This window comes from Vanessa cardui, chromosome 4 (assembly GCF_905220365.1).
Source record: "Vanessa cardui chromosome 4, ilVanCard2.1, whole genome shotgun sequence".
In the NCBI taxonomy this organism is placed as follows: Eukaryota; Metazoa; Arthropoda; class Insecta; order Lepidoptera; family Nymphalidae; genus Vanessa; species Vanessa cardui.
The window spans coordinates 6668750-6683926 of NC_061126.1; the positions used below are offsets into that span (position 1 = coordinate 6668750).

General features: G+C 32.5%; 1 protein-coding gene across 1 annotated transcript in view; it reads right to left on the bottom strand.

Annotated features, from left to right (window-relative positions):
- Positions 1–12426: 12426 nt before the first annotated feature.
- Positions 12427–15177, bottom strand: part of LOC124544521 (delta-sarcoglycan-like) — a 34384-nt gene continuing 31633 nt past the window's right edge. The window contains exon 7 of the mRNA XM_047123119.1: positions 12427–14714. Within this exon, the coding sequence (XP_046979075.1) occupies positions 14520–14714 (195 nt within the window). The 3' untranslated portion in view covers positions 12427–14519. The remainder of the gene's footprint in view (positions 14715–15177) is intronic.

Here is a 15177-nt window from a genome sequence, read left to right on the forward strand (position 1 = left end):
TAAAATAGTTACCATCTTTTGTATTCTCTTTGTAAGGTATTACAGACAGTTGAAAAAAGTTCTATTGATATTATAAGGTTAAAAAACGAACTTTTTAATTATTTATATAGAATTTGAAATTTTTATAATAAGATTACGTCAGTTTGTATATTTGGTTTAAAGTTGGTTCTAACGAATACGTCTTACCTGTTATGACTTACGGTTCCGAAACGTCGACACTAACTAGGAGCCTAGTCCACAAGTTACTTATGTCGAAGAATCGATGGTCGTTGGAGCAGACAAGCCTTAGGCGGGATCAGAGTGAATGCGGAAGGCGGAGGACCTTGGCGCACTTTAGGAGTGATCTACAACTTAATTTTGGCATAATATTTTATATATACATAGCATTATATATATACACGTAAATGTTGATACAAATGTATTGCAAATATTTGCGAAATCATTTCAATATTTTATATTACAACGGTTTAACTTTTAAATTCAATATTATTTTCCTGAAACTTTTAACGAGTTTCTTCAATGCTAAGAAATTTAAATAACCGTGAAGGCAGTTTAAAGGAACGGTTTGGTATTCAAATGGGCGTACGTGTCGACAGCCTACCTGTGATTAGCAACGTGATGTAAAGCGGAATACCTTCACCGACAAATTTAATTAAATACTTCCTTGCACCATCCACCCACTGGGAGCTCGTCTTATCTCTCCAGCGCTCCTGAAGCACATTGTAAATATTCCCCGCTCTGGTCAGGAGACACAGACAAAGTATCATTTTACCTTCAGTAAATACTAAATATACCGGAAGCATTACTGGTATTGGATATTCATGACAAAAACGCTCGATTTCTTGCTGCAGACTACTCCGAACACGAGCATGTGATAATAAATTACGGATATATCTCGACTCCATTCTCATTACGGATGCGGCAATGTCCGTTGGAGTTTTGTCATAACTCAGTCTCGGTTAAAATTATTTCCGTTGGGTGTGATGAGAAAACTAGAGGTGGAGAACTGGAAATGTAAGTATTCGCGCAACAAGCCGTGGAATAACGACGGGACATATTTCATTCTTAACGAAGTTAAATTTCCGGCCAATTCCTGTAAGAGCGTGCGTAGCTGAGATAAAAACACTATGTTTAATATATTCGCAATATCGGTCGTAATAATTAAATATATTAATAAACCAAGTAGTGTTTATATATATATGTGTGTATATATATATATATGTATGTGTGTATTTGTATAATGTAATTCAATATAAGGATGGCTTTATGCATCTACTGTACGCTCTTTCTTGCACGTGCTAAGGTTGGCTGGTAGATAAGGCTATATAGCTTTAAGCCCGCCTTTTGCTCAATTTATTTTTTGTTAAATAGTTGTGCAATAAAGTGAATAAATAAATAAAGTATATATAAATTGTTTATATGTATGTTTAATTATTAAAAACAATAAGGAATACCAGAATAAAGTATGATAAATATATTTGATTGTTTAATGAATACTTAGAATGTTCAAATACGTTTCTGTTACTTTTTTCTCAGATAAAGATCTACCAACAAAAGTTAAGTGCTATATTGTCTAAACTTTGCAAACTAAGGCTAAGGTTTGACGTATTCGCAATAAAACAAGAGCCATATTTCAGAAACTGCAAACAACTTTTGGATTGTTTTCTACACATCATATCGGCAAATAAATCTTTCGGCTGCTTATCTGACGTCAAACTTAATTCCCATGCATAATTCATCGCGTTGATGCCCGGTGAAAAGGAAAAGTTTATAACTCCGAACAGTGAACGTTTACGACTGACACCCGTCGATTACTTCGTGAAAATTCGCCGATACAGTATTATGTACTTAATAACAAACTGATGAGACCGAAATGATGGCATCTTACTATGTTCGTTTCAAGTCTTTCATAATAATGTTGCAGATATAATACGTGTTATTATTTAAATTTAAAATCTCAAAGGCAAAGCTACATCTAAGGATATAATCGCGACGACGGATACGACGCGTGACGTCCCGTTCTATATTTCATACTTACAGAAACAAGTTGGTGGAGATTCTCGTTGGCAAGGACAGAGCGTGCTACGTGCAGATAAAGATGCCTCTTACATTGCCGCCTCTTTTCCTTCTATGTAGATATATAGATATTATTGTATATGTAAATATGTATTTTTGTCATTATAAAAAAGTAAATATGACTTTATTTATTTTACTTCATATATTAGTAAAGATATGTTCTTCAAATACGTGTAGTAGTAATGTCAGAATTGGATATTACTATAGACAAGTACCTAGTAAGGATTAGAATCTGCGACCTTCACATAGCAGTATCGATATTATAATTAAATTCAATATATAGATAAAAAAAACGTTATATATAAAATGTTTAATCCGATAAATCGAGAGTAATACTGTACATTGCAAGCCAGAAAATATACGCTCAATCAATATGTAAAGCCCCAGTTGTGAACACTTGACGAACTAGTCGATGTGAACGAGTTGTCATCAATCGAGTGCGAGCCGCCGCGGGATTGACGCCGCGCAAATCAATTTCGTGTAGCACCTGCTTTGCTCGTCCTACTGTTGATATTCCTTGCAATCGCCAAATTGTTGAACAATTTGTATGTTTTATACTTCTTGCATTTTTTGCATTTGATATTTTATAAACTCCTATTTAAATGTAGAAATATTGTTTTTCATCAATTTTATCTTTATTCTTACTAAAAAGTAGTAGGTGTTGGTACGTCCTTCTTGTAAAGAGCGGCGTTGCGTAGTAAAGACTCGACGGGGTTGTTTGATTAGACATAGACACAAAAAGTGACGTGAGCTACTTCATGCCAAAAAAAGTGCTACTCGCAGGACAAATTGTTATTTTAACTGTATGAAGTATCGCTTCTAACATGTGAACTCCTTCTGTTCCATTACTGTCCTAAAGCCAATGCTTCCCGTAAAGAGCTACATTCTCATACCAGCCCAGTCTGCTTGCGGGATTCTATTCATGTTTTTTTTTTTTTAATTTTGTTCTGCAATTAAGGTTAATATTTTTTCTTTTATATATTCTCATAAACTTATTTTTTTCTGAATAAAAATTAGGAATAATTTTATTGTATTTTATTTAAACGCTCAGCTCAAAAGTATAGCGATATAAAAGTAGCAGGTTTAATTCTGATCCCTCGGGCTATTATCCTCTTCTAACTCAAGCTTAGCTAACGATAATTGGAGAGGTAAATAGGAAAAAGGATTATTTAATTAAATTACTATTAAATATTTTATTCTAAAAATATTTGTGTTGCAAATTATTTAACCCCGTTTTATATTGACATTAATTTTCACTATCGGTTATTCGCCGTACCGATATAAAAGTTTTAATAATAACTTTAGTCACTTAAATTGAAAACATGAATATTTCCAAGAGCTTTTGAGATGCAGACCGACCAATTAGTGACTAATATGAATCGATCGAATTTTTTTTAGGATTTATGTATTGCGTATATTTTTTTTAGGAATTGAATTGATTCTATATGAAGGTATTCGAATGTTAATAGGAAGTTAATAATTATAACTTAGCCAGACATACTTAATTCTCTCTTTGATTCATATATAATTTAATAGCTTTTAGTGTCTTACACATTTTTTGAAAAAAAATTCGTGCCGCACTCTTTCATTCTCTTATGTCTTTATGACCACAAGAAAGAAAGATGGCGGGTAAAACTCTACCGTAACGTAATCTGTCCTATTTTGTAAATTGTGATTAAATAAAAATAATAATTAGGAAACCGGCACGCGTTAAATAAGATTCTGTATTGTATCCATATATACTACGACATCCATGTTTATCCACAAACCCACATTAGTGCAATGTAATATAACGAACTCCAAACCATTTCCTTAAAAGAAGAGGAAGTTTTGCATGTTACTGTATTATAGTTTTACGTAACGCGTTGTCCCCGTCGCCACTATTATAAATGTTCGATGTAAAACATTAAGTTTGGGCGAACTCAAAATATTCGGTTTGATTGTGAAAATTCGACTGGAAGGTGTGCGGTGCGGCGGTGCAAGCAAAAACTGAATGATAAACAAAGTCTGGCAAATAGTTGGACATACCACGCAACATATACATACACGTTGTGCTGGGCTTGTTTGTTTACGACATTTAAATTCAGTACAGCAAGTTACGGGAAAGAGTTTTAGCATTTGTCCGGTGCAGGTGAACTCACATACAGAATTGTAAATTTATTCGTATTCCTAGTTTTCTTAACGCCGAGGTCGCTGCCCGGCGCCGTTGTGGTTCTTTAGTTCAGATCACTTCCAAACTATGTACTGCTCGTGTTTTAAATAAATGCTAGTGAACATTAAAATCATTTATCTTCATACGTGTTTTTAATTCTAGAACATCAATTATGTTTGTCTTACCCTCGAGATGTTTGTTTTACATTAGTGTTTATATTTCTATTGAAGCTGCGTGTTAGAATAAGTTCAAAACATTCTACTCTAAACAAGATGACCTTTTAGCCTGGAAGACGGACTATTAAATAACAAAACGTTATCGTTTTAAAAAAATATTTATAACCGATACAAATAGTAGTATATATAATAAATATCAATTTTTACTAAAAATACTTTTAACTAATGACAACAGGTCATTTTTATTACTGCCCTGAATCCGTACGTGTAATTTATACGTAGCGTCAACGTCACAAAATAAGTAACTCTGCTAATTTTCGAGTCAATCGGACACAATATAGTTTCAGTGGTTTCGTAATGAATGGTTTTTCATTTCTATAAAATGTATGTTTCGATATATACATAGTTTAAAAATTAAAGTAATGTAAATAATTAAAAAAAAATACATATGGAAATGAATAACACATTCATTTCCATATGTTTTTTTTTATGCTAATAGTTGGCGGACGAGCATATGGCTTGATGGTAAGTGGTTACCACACTCCATAGACAGTGGCGCTGTAAGAAACATTAACCATTCTTTTCATCGTCAATGCGCCACCAATCTTGGGGACTAAGATATGTTGTTTGTAGTTACACTGGCTCACTTACCCTTCAAACTGTATAAATTATGAATATCTGATTAAGTGTTTTTTATTATATATACATATAAAATGCATTATGTTGCGTATACTCAGAATAGCGACTATCTCAGAGTTCGCTGTAAATGACTTAAAATATTAACAGAGCCGGCGTTCGTTTGCTTAATGCCCGCTCGCAGCCAGTACGTGTTACTGCCTTCAGACACGACATGAGAAGGTGTTGCTTATAATTTTGACGTTGTAAGATTGCGCTGTAATGTAGGGTAAGGGCTGGTTGAATTGCTGTATTTCCTTAATAGTTTGCATTTACCCCTCGCCGACAATTTGTGACAAGAGCGTGAGCTAAATTGTCGCCTGGAGGAAATAAACTAATTTACTTATACACGGGGTCCGTAAACGCGTTTGTTCAAGTACAAAGTAACTACCGAAGGATTGGTAGAATATTAACTTGGAATAATTACCGGCAAAAGTACAATTAGAATCTCACATTTGAATGTAAAAATGTAATTTAAGTATTTTTTATAGATGACTTACTTTTACATCAACACGTGATATAGGACATTATATATAGTCGTTTAGAAATATGAAAGTATAAAAGTATTATTTAGATACATAGTGGTATAACATAATTTTCATTTTTAGCAAAATTAAAATGTGTCTTTCACGGAGGCTCTTAAAAACACTTGTTACAAGCATAATGTTACAGGATTGAATTCAATGTTATTTATCTTGCGAGAGAAGCCAGAAAAACTAAGTAGTTATTATGTGTCTCAATTATTTAACAATATTAATCGTCTAGTTAAAGTCGGAGTATTTCTTTTCTCATTTGCTGTAAGGAAATAAAAAAAATGTTTATACGTATTATTAAATTTATATACGTTATATTCATTTAAATTTTTAAAGCTTAATCTTTTTTCAGCAATTTCAAATATTTTTTTTCAATAAATATAATATTAAAGAAAATCTACATAACTAATTATTTTCTCTTTAATAAAACTTAGGAAAGCTTCCAGCACACTAAATCACCAGAACCATTCCTTCCTCCAAACAGGCACGTATTGCGCCCTAAATCCTTCTCAACATTACACAGACAATTGCAGCCTGGAAGGCATTTTAATAATGAATTCTTTCACCTGGCACGTAGTTATATTATTACTGTCATTTTAATGAAGATCGTCATAAAATGTTTCATTGTGTCAAGATTAACGTGTCTAGTGTAACTTTCACAAATATATTGACTTACATATATGCTGTGAATGAAGGAATATTGTTTCATCTTAGGCAAGATATTTGTGGTGCAAGATATCGTTCTGGAATATGTTTGTTACAGACTCAATGTCTGTCTCAAAATTAATACTTTAAATTTACGCCATACTAGAGGAGAATTGGGTTATCATGAGTTAATGCAAAATTCAAAGTTGCACAGCTATCATTTAAGTTGACTTAAGCTGCTTCACACGTACCGACTTATTCGACAGGCGTCAATGTTTCGAAGGAAACTGCACTCGGTGTAAAATGTATACGAAGTGGATCGAAAAGGTTACGTGACGAGAACGATTTGAAAGGTTTAAGGTTGGTTTATGAAAAAACGTATCAAATTGACATCATAGAATCGGTATTAATTGTTTAAAACGTACGAATAATTAATTAAATATTTAAAATGATAGCGTGATGAAAGTAGCGAATGTCTAGTCCAGCAGTGAATTCCACTTCGCTTTAAAATAATATAAAGAAAAATAAATGTTTTAATATAATGGTAATTTTATATTAAATTACATAATTAATGTATTTTAATGTCTGGAGAATAAATTCATGATAACTTTACAAATCGAGATGTCCCAGTACTTGGAATATAATATTCCCAAATCCCAAATAAAATTTTCCCAAAAATAGCCTTGTTTTTGCACAATTACTTTATCATTATTATATAACCTATTCATATCATACTAAGGGCACAAAATAATTGAATAATACTATATAATAAGCTAAATTACATTTTTATACATTGCTTATCCGCGAGACCTCACTGTAGCAGTAGAATGGAGGAGTGGAGGTTTTCGCCCCGTTTTTACGCAGAAATATAGCATCACTCACTCAGTAAACACGATTGCTTTAAATTATTTCGATTCAATAAGCTTTTGAGTAAACATTGCCAGAAGAGGTTTGCAGTACTCGAGGCGCTATCTACATAATGCATAACTATTGATATCCACCACTAGGCTGAGATGATGGAGGCTAAATGCTTGCTTGGAATCTAGTTCTATCCCATTGCCCAATGTTCGCAGTTGAATTGCATTACATTAGACCTTGCTTGCATTCCAACTGCTCTAAATGCAGTCGGGTGAATCTACATATTTAACTAAGATATATATTAGTGAAAACAGTTCCTCTTGCCGGAGTGTGGATCTCCTATATAAATTTTCTCATTTGGAACTAATTATTTTGACCAGAATCCGCATACATAATTTATTCAACAGAACGAAGTGAAAATTATGGCGTATGAGAGTATTGTTAGTAATTTTAAATTTAAGTTAGCTTAAGAAATCTTTGTACTATTTATATTGTTACATTAAATTAAAAAAAATTTGTTAAATTTGACTTTAATATGGTTATTTGGTGGTAGAATGTGGTGAGTTGGCTGAACCAGGCGGGTTTGGATAAAAGGCCTACGACCAAGTTAATTATAATGATTAATATAATTATATTACATGAACAATTTCAACTGGATATTGTAGGTTACCCCCCGCTAAGGTCAGGTTATCAATTTATTTATGTTTATTATTCATTTCGTGATCTTTGGCGAACAAGAATATTGTGAGGGAACTTGCCTGCGTAGGAAAAACTCTGTCACATGAATCCACTGTCCCGTATTGGAACGGCGTATTGGAAGCTCCAAAAGTATTTTTTTTCACTAGAATCTTTGAACTTAAATTTAGACAGAACTTTATTTTTGATAAAAATAATTGATTATTTCAAAAGAAAACAATTTGTGTCAAAATTTGAATTATTTTGTGATTACTATCAATTCACAACACACTATAATCCCATCAGATTAAGACTATTTATTTTATAAATAGAGTTTGACGCCGCTTCATTGTCTGAGCGAATGTGTCCCTGTCAACTTACTGAGCGCTACGTTATGGTAGCGTGAACGTTAAAGCAACAGTTTTGTTTCTGTTGACAGAGCCTCTGTGCGTGTTAATTTTATTGGGGAGCGTGACATTTCACTTCGCTGTCGACATGACGCAGGTCTGCTTGAAGACGGTCACCGGCGGTTAGACAATTGAATCACGCGGACACGTGATTTACCCCTCTTTTCCATTCACTTCGTTTGAAATGAAAAGCAAAATATGCTCTATTTAAAGATTTATGTAACTTGAGGTTATGACATACAAACCATTTTTTTATTATTATTTTAAAATTTCATTCAATCCTACACAGAAAAAAATATCAATAATATCATTAAAATATTTATTATATTATAATATTTTTGAGTGTTTATAATTTTGTGTAGTAATATACTCTTATTTAAAATGTAAGCAGTTTCATTTTATATACGCAAATATTGTTAAAAATTTTAGATTTAATATTTCCGATTCTGAATACATAAATATACTGAGGAACATTCTCGTGCATGATATCGTAATACGTTTCGCCATAATAATCTCTAGTCGGAGCGTAATCAAATCCGGTCGGGACTAGCGCCCTAATCGAGGCAGACCACGCTCGACCTCCGTCAAATCAACCTAAGAACATGACCTGACTGTCAGAGAGACAGATAACTGCTTCACTTTTTACTTATATAATTTTACTCGTATAAATATTTTCGAAAATAACATACCGAAAGAGTGTAACTCAGATTTCAGTAAACTTGAGTAAAAATCTTTGTTTTGACATCAAAAGGATAATCGGCCAGACTTATGTTTTCAATATGTTTTGGAGACAAATATTTCCGGAATTAATTTAATAATCCGGTCAATCTAACATTCGATGATACATATATTTACAACAGGGTTTTGATAATTGGTAAAATTATTTAAAATACCGGTAATTGTTAGTAAAATGTTTCTGTGTATGGAAAACATTACATCTGATGATAGACCGGGAGATGATAATGACAAAATATTTTTTCATTTGTACCAGTATGGCGGTTCTTCAGGGGTCTAATTACGTAAAGGCAAAAAGGAAAATGACGGTCATACCGCTCGCACCGGCGGCGCAATCGCGTGGGCATTAATCGAATGCGTAAGAAAAATAACGAGTGTCGAACGATTTGTTCCACAACAATGCTTGTATTTTCAGATAGTCGAAAAAAAAGAAGTAGTCGGTAACGTAATGCCATACTTCTCGGGTGTGGCTTACAGCCCGCCATACTGACGCGAATGCATTAATTTTAATAAAACAATTGAACCATTTGTACCAGGCTAATTTTTGGATATCATATCATCGTCGAGTAGCCATTCACGAAAATCACCTTGCCATACTTTTCCGACAGTTCCCAATGGCCGCCATACCACTGCAAAGGAGTAATGTTTTTTTTTTCACCAAACGATTTGTACCACCCTTAAACTTTTTTTAACAGTTCCCTGTATATTCATAAATAGAAGTCTGATAATGCCATACCTGTAGAAGGTGGCGAAAGTGAACAATATTTTTTCAAAATCCTAAGATTTTGTTCGTAATTCGAACGATTTGTATCAGTATGGCACTTTTTTTTCCTGTAAGTTTGAGGTTTAACGAATATATATATACAAAGTTTCAAGCACCTAAGTTGCGGCAATCTTGTCTTATAAGCACATGTTATGTTGTATAATATGGTTATAGACTAGAAGAAGTATGAGAAAAATAATAACGGTCACATTTTGCCAAATACTTTCCAAAAATTCAAATGCAATACTGGTACAAATCGTTTGGCAAAAAAAAAATTACTCTTTTGCAGTGGTATGGCGGCCATTGGGAACTGCTGGAAAAGTATGGCAAGGTAATTTTCGTGAATGGCTACTCGACGATGATATGCTATCCAAAAATTAGCCTGGTACAAATGGTTCAATTGTTTTATTAAAATTAATGTATTCGCGTCGGTATGGCGGGCTGTAAGCCACACCCGAGAAGTATGGTATTACGTTACCGACTACTTCTTTTTTTTCGACTATCTGAAAATACAAGCATTGTTGTGGAACAAATCGTTCGACACTCGTTATTTTTCTTACGCATTCGATTAATGCCCACGCGATTGCGCCGCCGGTGCGAGCGGTATGACCGTCATTTTCCTTTTTGCCTTTACGTAATTAGACCCCTGAAGAACCGCCATACTGGTACAAATGAAAAAATATTTTGTCATTATCATCTCCCGGTCTATGAGAATCATTACTCAAGGTCAAAAAATTTCGTGATTTTCAGCAAAAAAAAACATAAGAATTAACAACTGCTTAAATGATAGGCCTATTTTTAAAATACATGATTTTTTCTTAGAATACTAAATAATTTTAAAAACATGTCTGTTTATGTATCCTTCCATATTTCCAAACTTGTAATTAATTAATGACAGTCATCAATCAAGTGCAATACTTCTATATTGAATAAATAATTTAACTTTATTTTATTATAAACAGCAACAATAGAAATGAATGTAGCCAAACCCTTACACAGACGGAATAAATTTTGTTATTACCTTATTCGAGGTAAATTGGTACAAGTTACTTCAGGCTCTATATCAATTATTATTTTAAACTTACTCTTAGAAAGTTTCTTAGTCGACCACGTGAGCGAACTTGACAATGAACTTGGAACTTGATAGTATATAATCTACACGTTCCTTTAATTCAAGCGAGAGTCGAGTTCAAAGTTAGCAACTAATTGATATTAAAATGGAGTCGAAGCATCGAAATTCGGAACTGTTTGCAATATGTTCGATTGCATGAAATTGGAAAACAAATTCGTTTTAACATTTGATCGATTAGTAAGAAGCAATAATGATGCAATGTTTTTTCAATGTACAGCCAGTGTCTTTCGAGAAAATTCAAGTTGGCGCGTCGAGAACGCTTAGAACGTTGGCTCTCCGCCTGCTACATATTTCACTACATAAATCATAACTTTATTTCCTCTCGCTCACTTGATAGTAGCTCGAGGCGGGAGGTGTCTTTGAAAAGGCTTTAAGACTTCTCTGCAATACCACAACAAAGGCGTGTAATATTAAATTAGGCGTAGCTGGAGCTGTGAGAAGTTAATATCATTTCCTGATGTAAAGTATAATAAACTCAGATTTGAGATAGCCGCTAGTTTAAAATCAAACATTAAGTTAATTCATCGTGGCTTAAACAATTAGGTTACGTATGCAACGGGCTTTATACATTTAATGATTATAATGACGGTAACGCCAGCTCATTTGAGACGTTTTAAACGGTCCTTCCTGCCAATTAGCGCGCGGCGCGCCTCCAAACAAAAGGAGTGGAGCCTCATGAATTTATTGTTAGGTTACTGGCTTAAGTTATTTAAGTGTTCGCGGAACGGACGTTATTCACGTGCGAGACGCGGCGCAGAATGCAGCTTCCTACGACGATTTATCATGAATCTTTAATTAAACTTTAGCACTGACTGTTCACGGAGACTCATTGTGTCTCGCAATATGCCTGTTATATTGAGTGTTTCGGGACGTTTAGTTATTACGTTTTCTTAAGGTGAATATCATAAATTTAAACAAGAAATCAATAAACAGTAACAAAAGACAGTATTGGTATTTTATTGATTCTACTTTCACTATTGTTTATCCGAGTAAATTGGAATTTCGCTTTGAAATAGTTTCGGGGAATAGGCTTCTATTTTTCAGCAAATAGTTTTTGAAATCTATTGATAGGGAAATAACAAATGAAAGCAGGAACAATAACGAATAAGCTCGTGTCGATTGCAAGTTTCATAACACTAGCCCGCGCGTGTACTACGTCTATGTATAATTACATATAAAACGCATATAAATATTTACACGTAAACTAATGTTTGAAACACAACTAAAGCGTATAGTTATGTCGTAGTGCTTGTTTCGGCTCGTTTGACTTCACCTGTCGCTCGGAGTGTCACATATAAGCAAGAAAGTCGGTCTAGTTTACTCGGTTTGCGAAAACATGTTTTAAACTCAAATGAAATGACGAAGTTCCGAAGTTATTCTCAGTTCGTTTATAATACAATTAAGTGCTTGCGGTTTGTGGATACGATTCAATTACGAACTTTGAGAATATTTTATACCTTCGAGACAAGGATCTGTCAAATTTTATACTAACGTTTTTAAAAAAGGAATATCATTCGAAAAAGGTTGTTATTAAAAAATAAGTCGTTTTGTCACAGTCATTTTATATTAATTTCTATTTATCATAATTTTTCTATATGTGTCATAATATAGTATATGTACAACAATATCAACAATTTTAATACCTCGTTCTATACATTTAGGTTATATGCAACATGAGTATAGCTTTGTTTTGAATAATTATATTTAATGGAATCCATTACAACATATAAAATGATACTTTCTTAAAATTAATGACTAAGAAAACATATCTTATTATTATTTTTTCGTAAATTAAGAAGAAAGAATTTTATAAATCTTTGATAAACATCCACACAAGTTAACGTGTAATGTCGCTACATCTTGAATGACAAGATTTTTTTTTTTTTAAAAGTTTTGACTATACATGTTTTTAAATAACATTAACGCAATCAATGGGTCCTTCAACGGTCAAACTCTAAGAATATATAAATGACAAGAGTTTAAAATTTATTATAATTCCTTTGTGAATATACATAGACCAAGTCGTACAGCTTAAAAACTTTGTCTTAACAATATTATACTTGGCAGTTAAAACTATGATTGTTTTTATAAAACCTTAAACTTTTTTTACAAATTAGGAAATTAAAAAAATATCCAGTGATATAGCGAAATGGATCCTTCAAAGTAACTACACTAAGTTCTATCACAACATCGCATACAGTTCAAACTATTAAAAGACAATGCAATACACTGCGGATATTACTTTTAGCCAAATATTATCCTAATTGCGACTCCAAAAAGGCACTAGTTATTATTTATATGTAAATCTGATACGTTTCCAAAATCGTTGTAATTCGAAATACCAAAGATTATTTTTAAAATTTTTACTAATTAGTTACGAACAATTTTCAAATGTCTGGTTGCTGCATAATTTCGATAGCTATTTTTTTGTCACAGTTCATAAACCGAATTCATTTCCTTATATTAAAAAAAAAAAACTTGTAATGTATTTTTCTGTTAACTACTACGCTTGAAAACGGAAAAAGAGGTTTTTATTAAGCATGAGAACACTCTTTGTTTTATTGGGTTATGTGCCAATAAAGCTAGCTACAGATTCGTAAAATAAATTCGGTTGTAAGCCTAGAGCTTATAAAGAAAATATTTTACATATTTTTAATAAGTCTCGTGATGCAATATTTGAAAGCTCTTGTAAGCCACGAACTCTTTTAAAGCCAACTAAGCTACAACGCTATAATGAGACAGTGTAATAAGTAAGTATAATATGTATTAGTGTTGAGAAAAAATAGTAAATGGAAGTAGCATATTTTGAAACGACTTAAAACGCTTGCACACTAAAAATAAACAGTAGTTCTTTAAAATTAATTTAAAATTAGAACAAAAATTATCCCGAAATGTTATTACGATTAAGATAAAAAAAGTAAAAGTAACATTATTTACAACGTAAAATTATACATATTAATATATATTTTTTTTCTTATTCAATTATTATGTGTATGTCACCGAACCCCATAACACACACTACTTACGGTTTTGACGACGCATCATTTTTCGGTAGATTCAAATCTGTCGGATTGAATTTATGAAAATACGAACCCAACATAACCGGAAGATTCAAACAATTCACAAACTTTTGACGGTTTACAATCTCACGATATAGATTAGTCGAACTATATTTACAATCTCACATCATATGCACGATAGTAGAAAAATTATAAAGCTTATTATTATATTAATACATCGAATTTTACGTTGTTCAAAAATAATGGTACTGTTAAATATTTTTATAACAAACTATTTCTCAAATTAAAAAATATATTTCGATACGATTTTAGACCAATATATGTGTAAAAAATAATTTGACATACATTTGCGTAGTTTTGTAAACAAAATAAATATATCAAAAAAACTGTATACACTATTGCAAAGTCACAATTTCTATATAAGTGATAAATATAACAACGTATCCAAGTTAAATTCAACATTTTATTCTACACAATAAACACAAATTATTTATACATCTATGATTCAGCTCCGATTTTTATAATTGACTATATCAAGAAATAGTTACTAGTATCTTCCTACGACGCATAATGTTTAAAATGGTATAATTCAGTACAGTATTAATTAGTTATACATAACAATATTATAGTATATACTATTCTACACTCCTTACATATGTAAGTTATGTATCATCATCGACAGATTAAGCTCTCTTCTCTTGCAGCGCAAACGCCGTGGGGCGGCGCCAGGAACAGCTTCCCATTAGCGCAAGCACATAATTGATAAATGTTCTGATGATGGGGGTCGTGGCTGTGTGACCCTGAAGGTGGCAACGGTAACGCTGATTTTAATTTCGGCATGTATATATTTGGAGCATCTAATCGAATCTGTAATAAATAACAAATAATTAAATACATTACATGATTTCAATGTTGGCCAAAATAAATGATCTCATTAAACTTTGAGTTACATTTATAACGGAAAATCAAACTGACCTACTATACTGACCCAGAGTTCAAAATTCAGAACAGAGCAATAAAAAATATTTATGTATACTACTGAGTAACTTATAATCGCGTATATCTAGATGGGTTTGCACAAAGTCCTGGTATATTCGTATTCCACATGTCTGTCCCGGTTTCGAAACGGCTGATAAACGCAAAAATTAACTCAGGAGTATAAGCTGCCTAATCTCTTGTTAAATGTAATATGAGTTGCTAAAAGCATTCCCAAGTATTTGATTTAACTTATTATGTCACTCAGCAGACCGGTTAAATTCTATTTCGAAATGTCAAATGTTATTTTAAGTTTCTGGAAGGTTATACCACTAAGATTTATATTACAAATAAT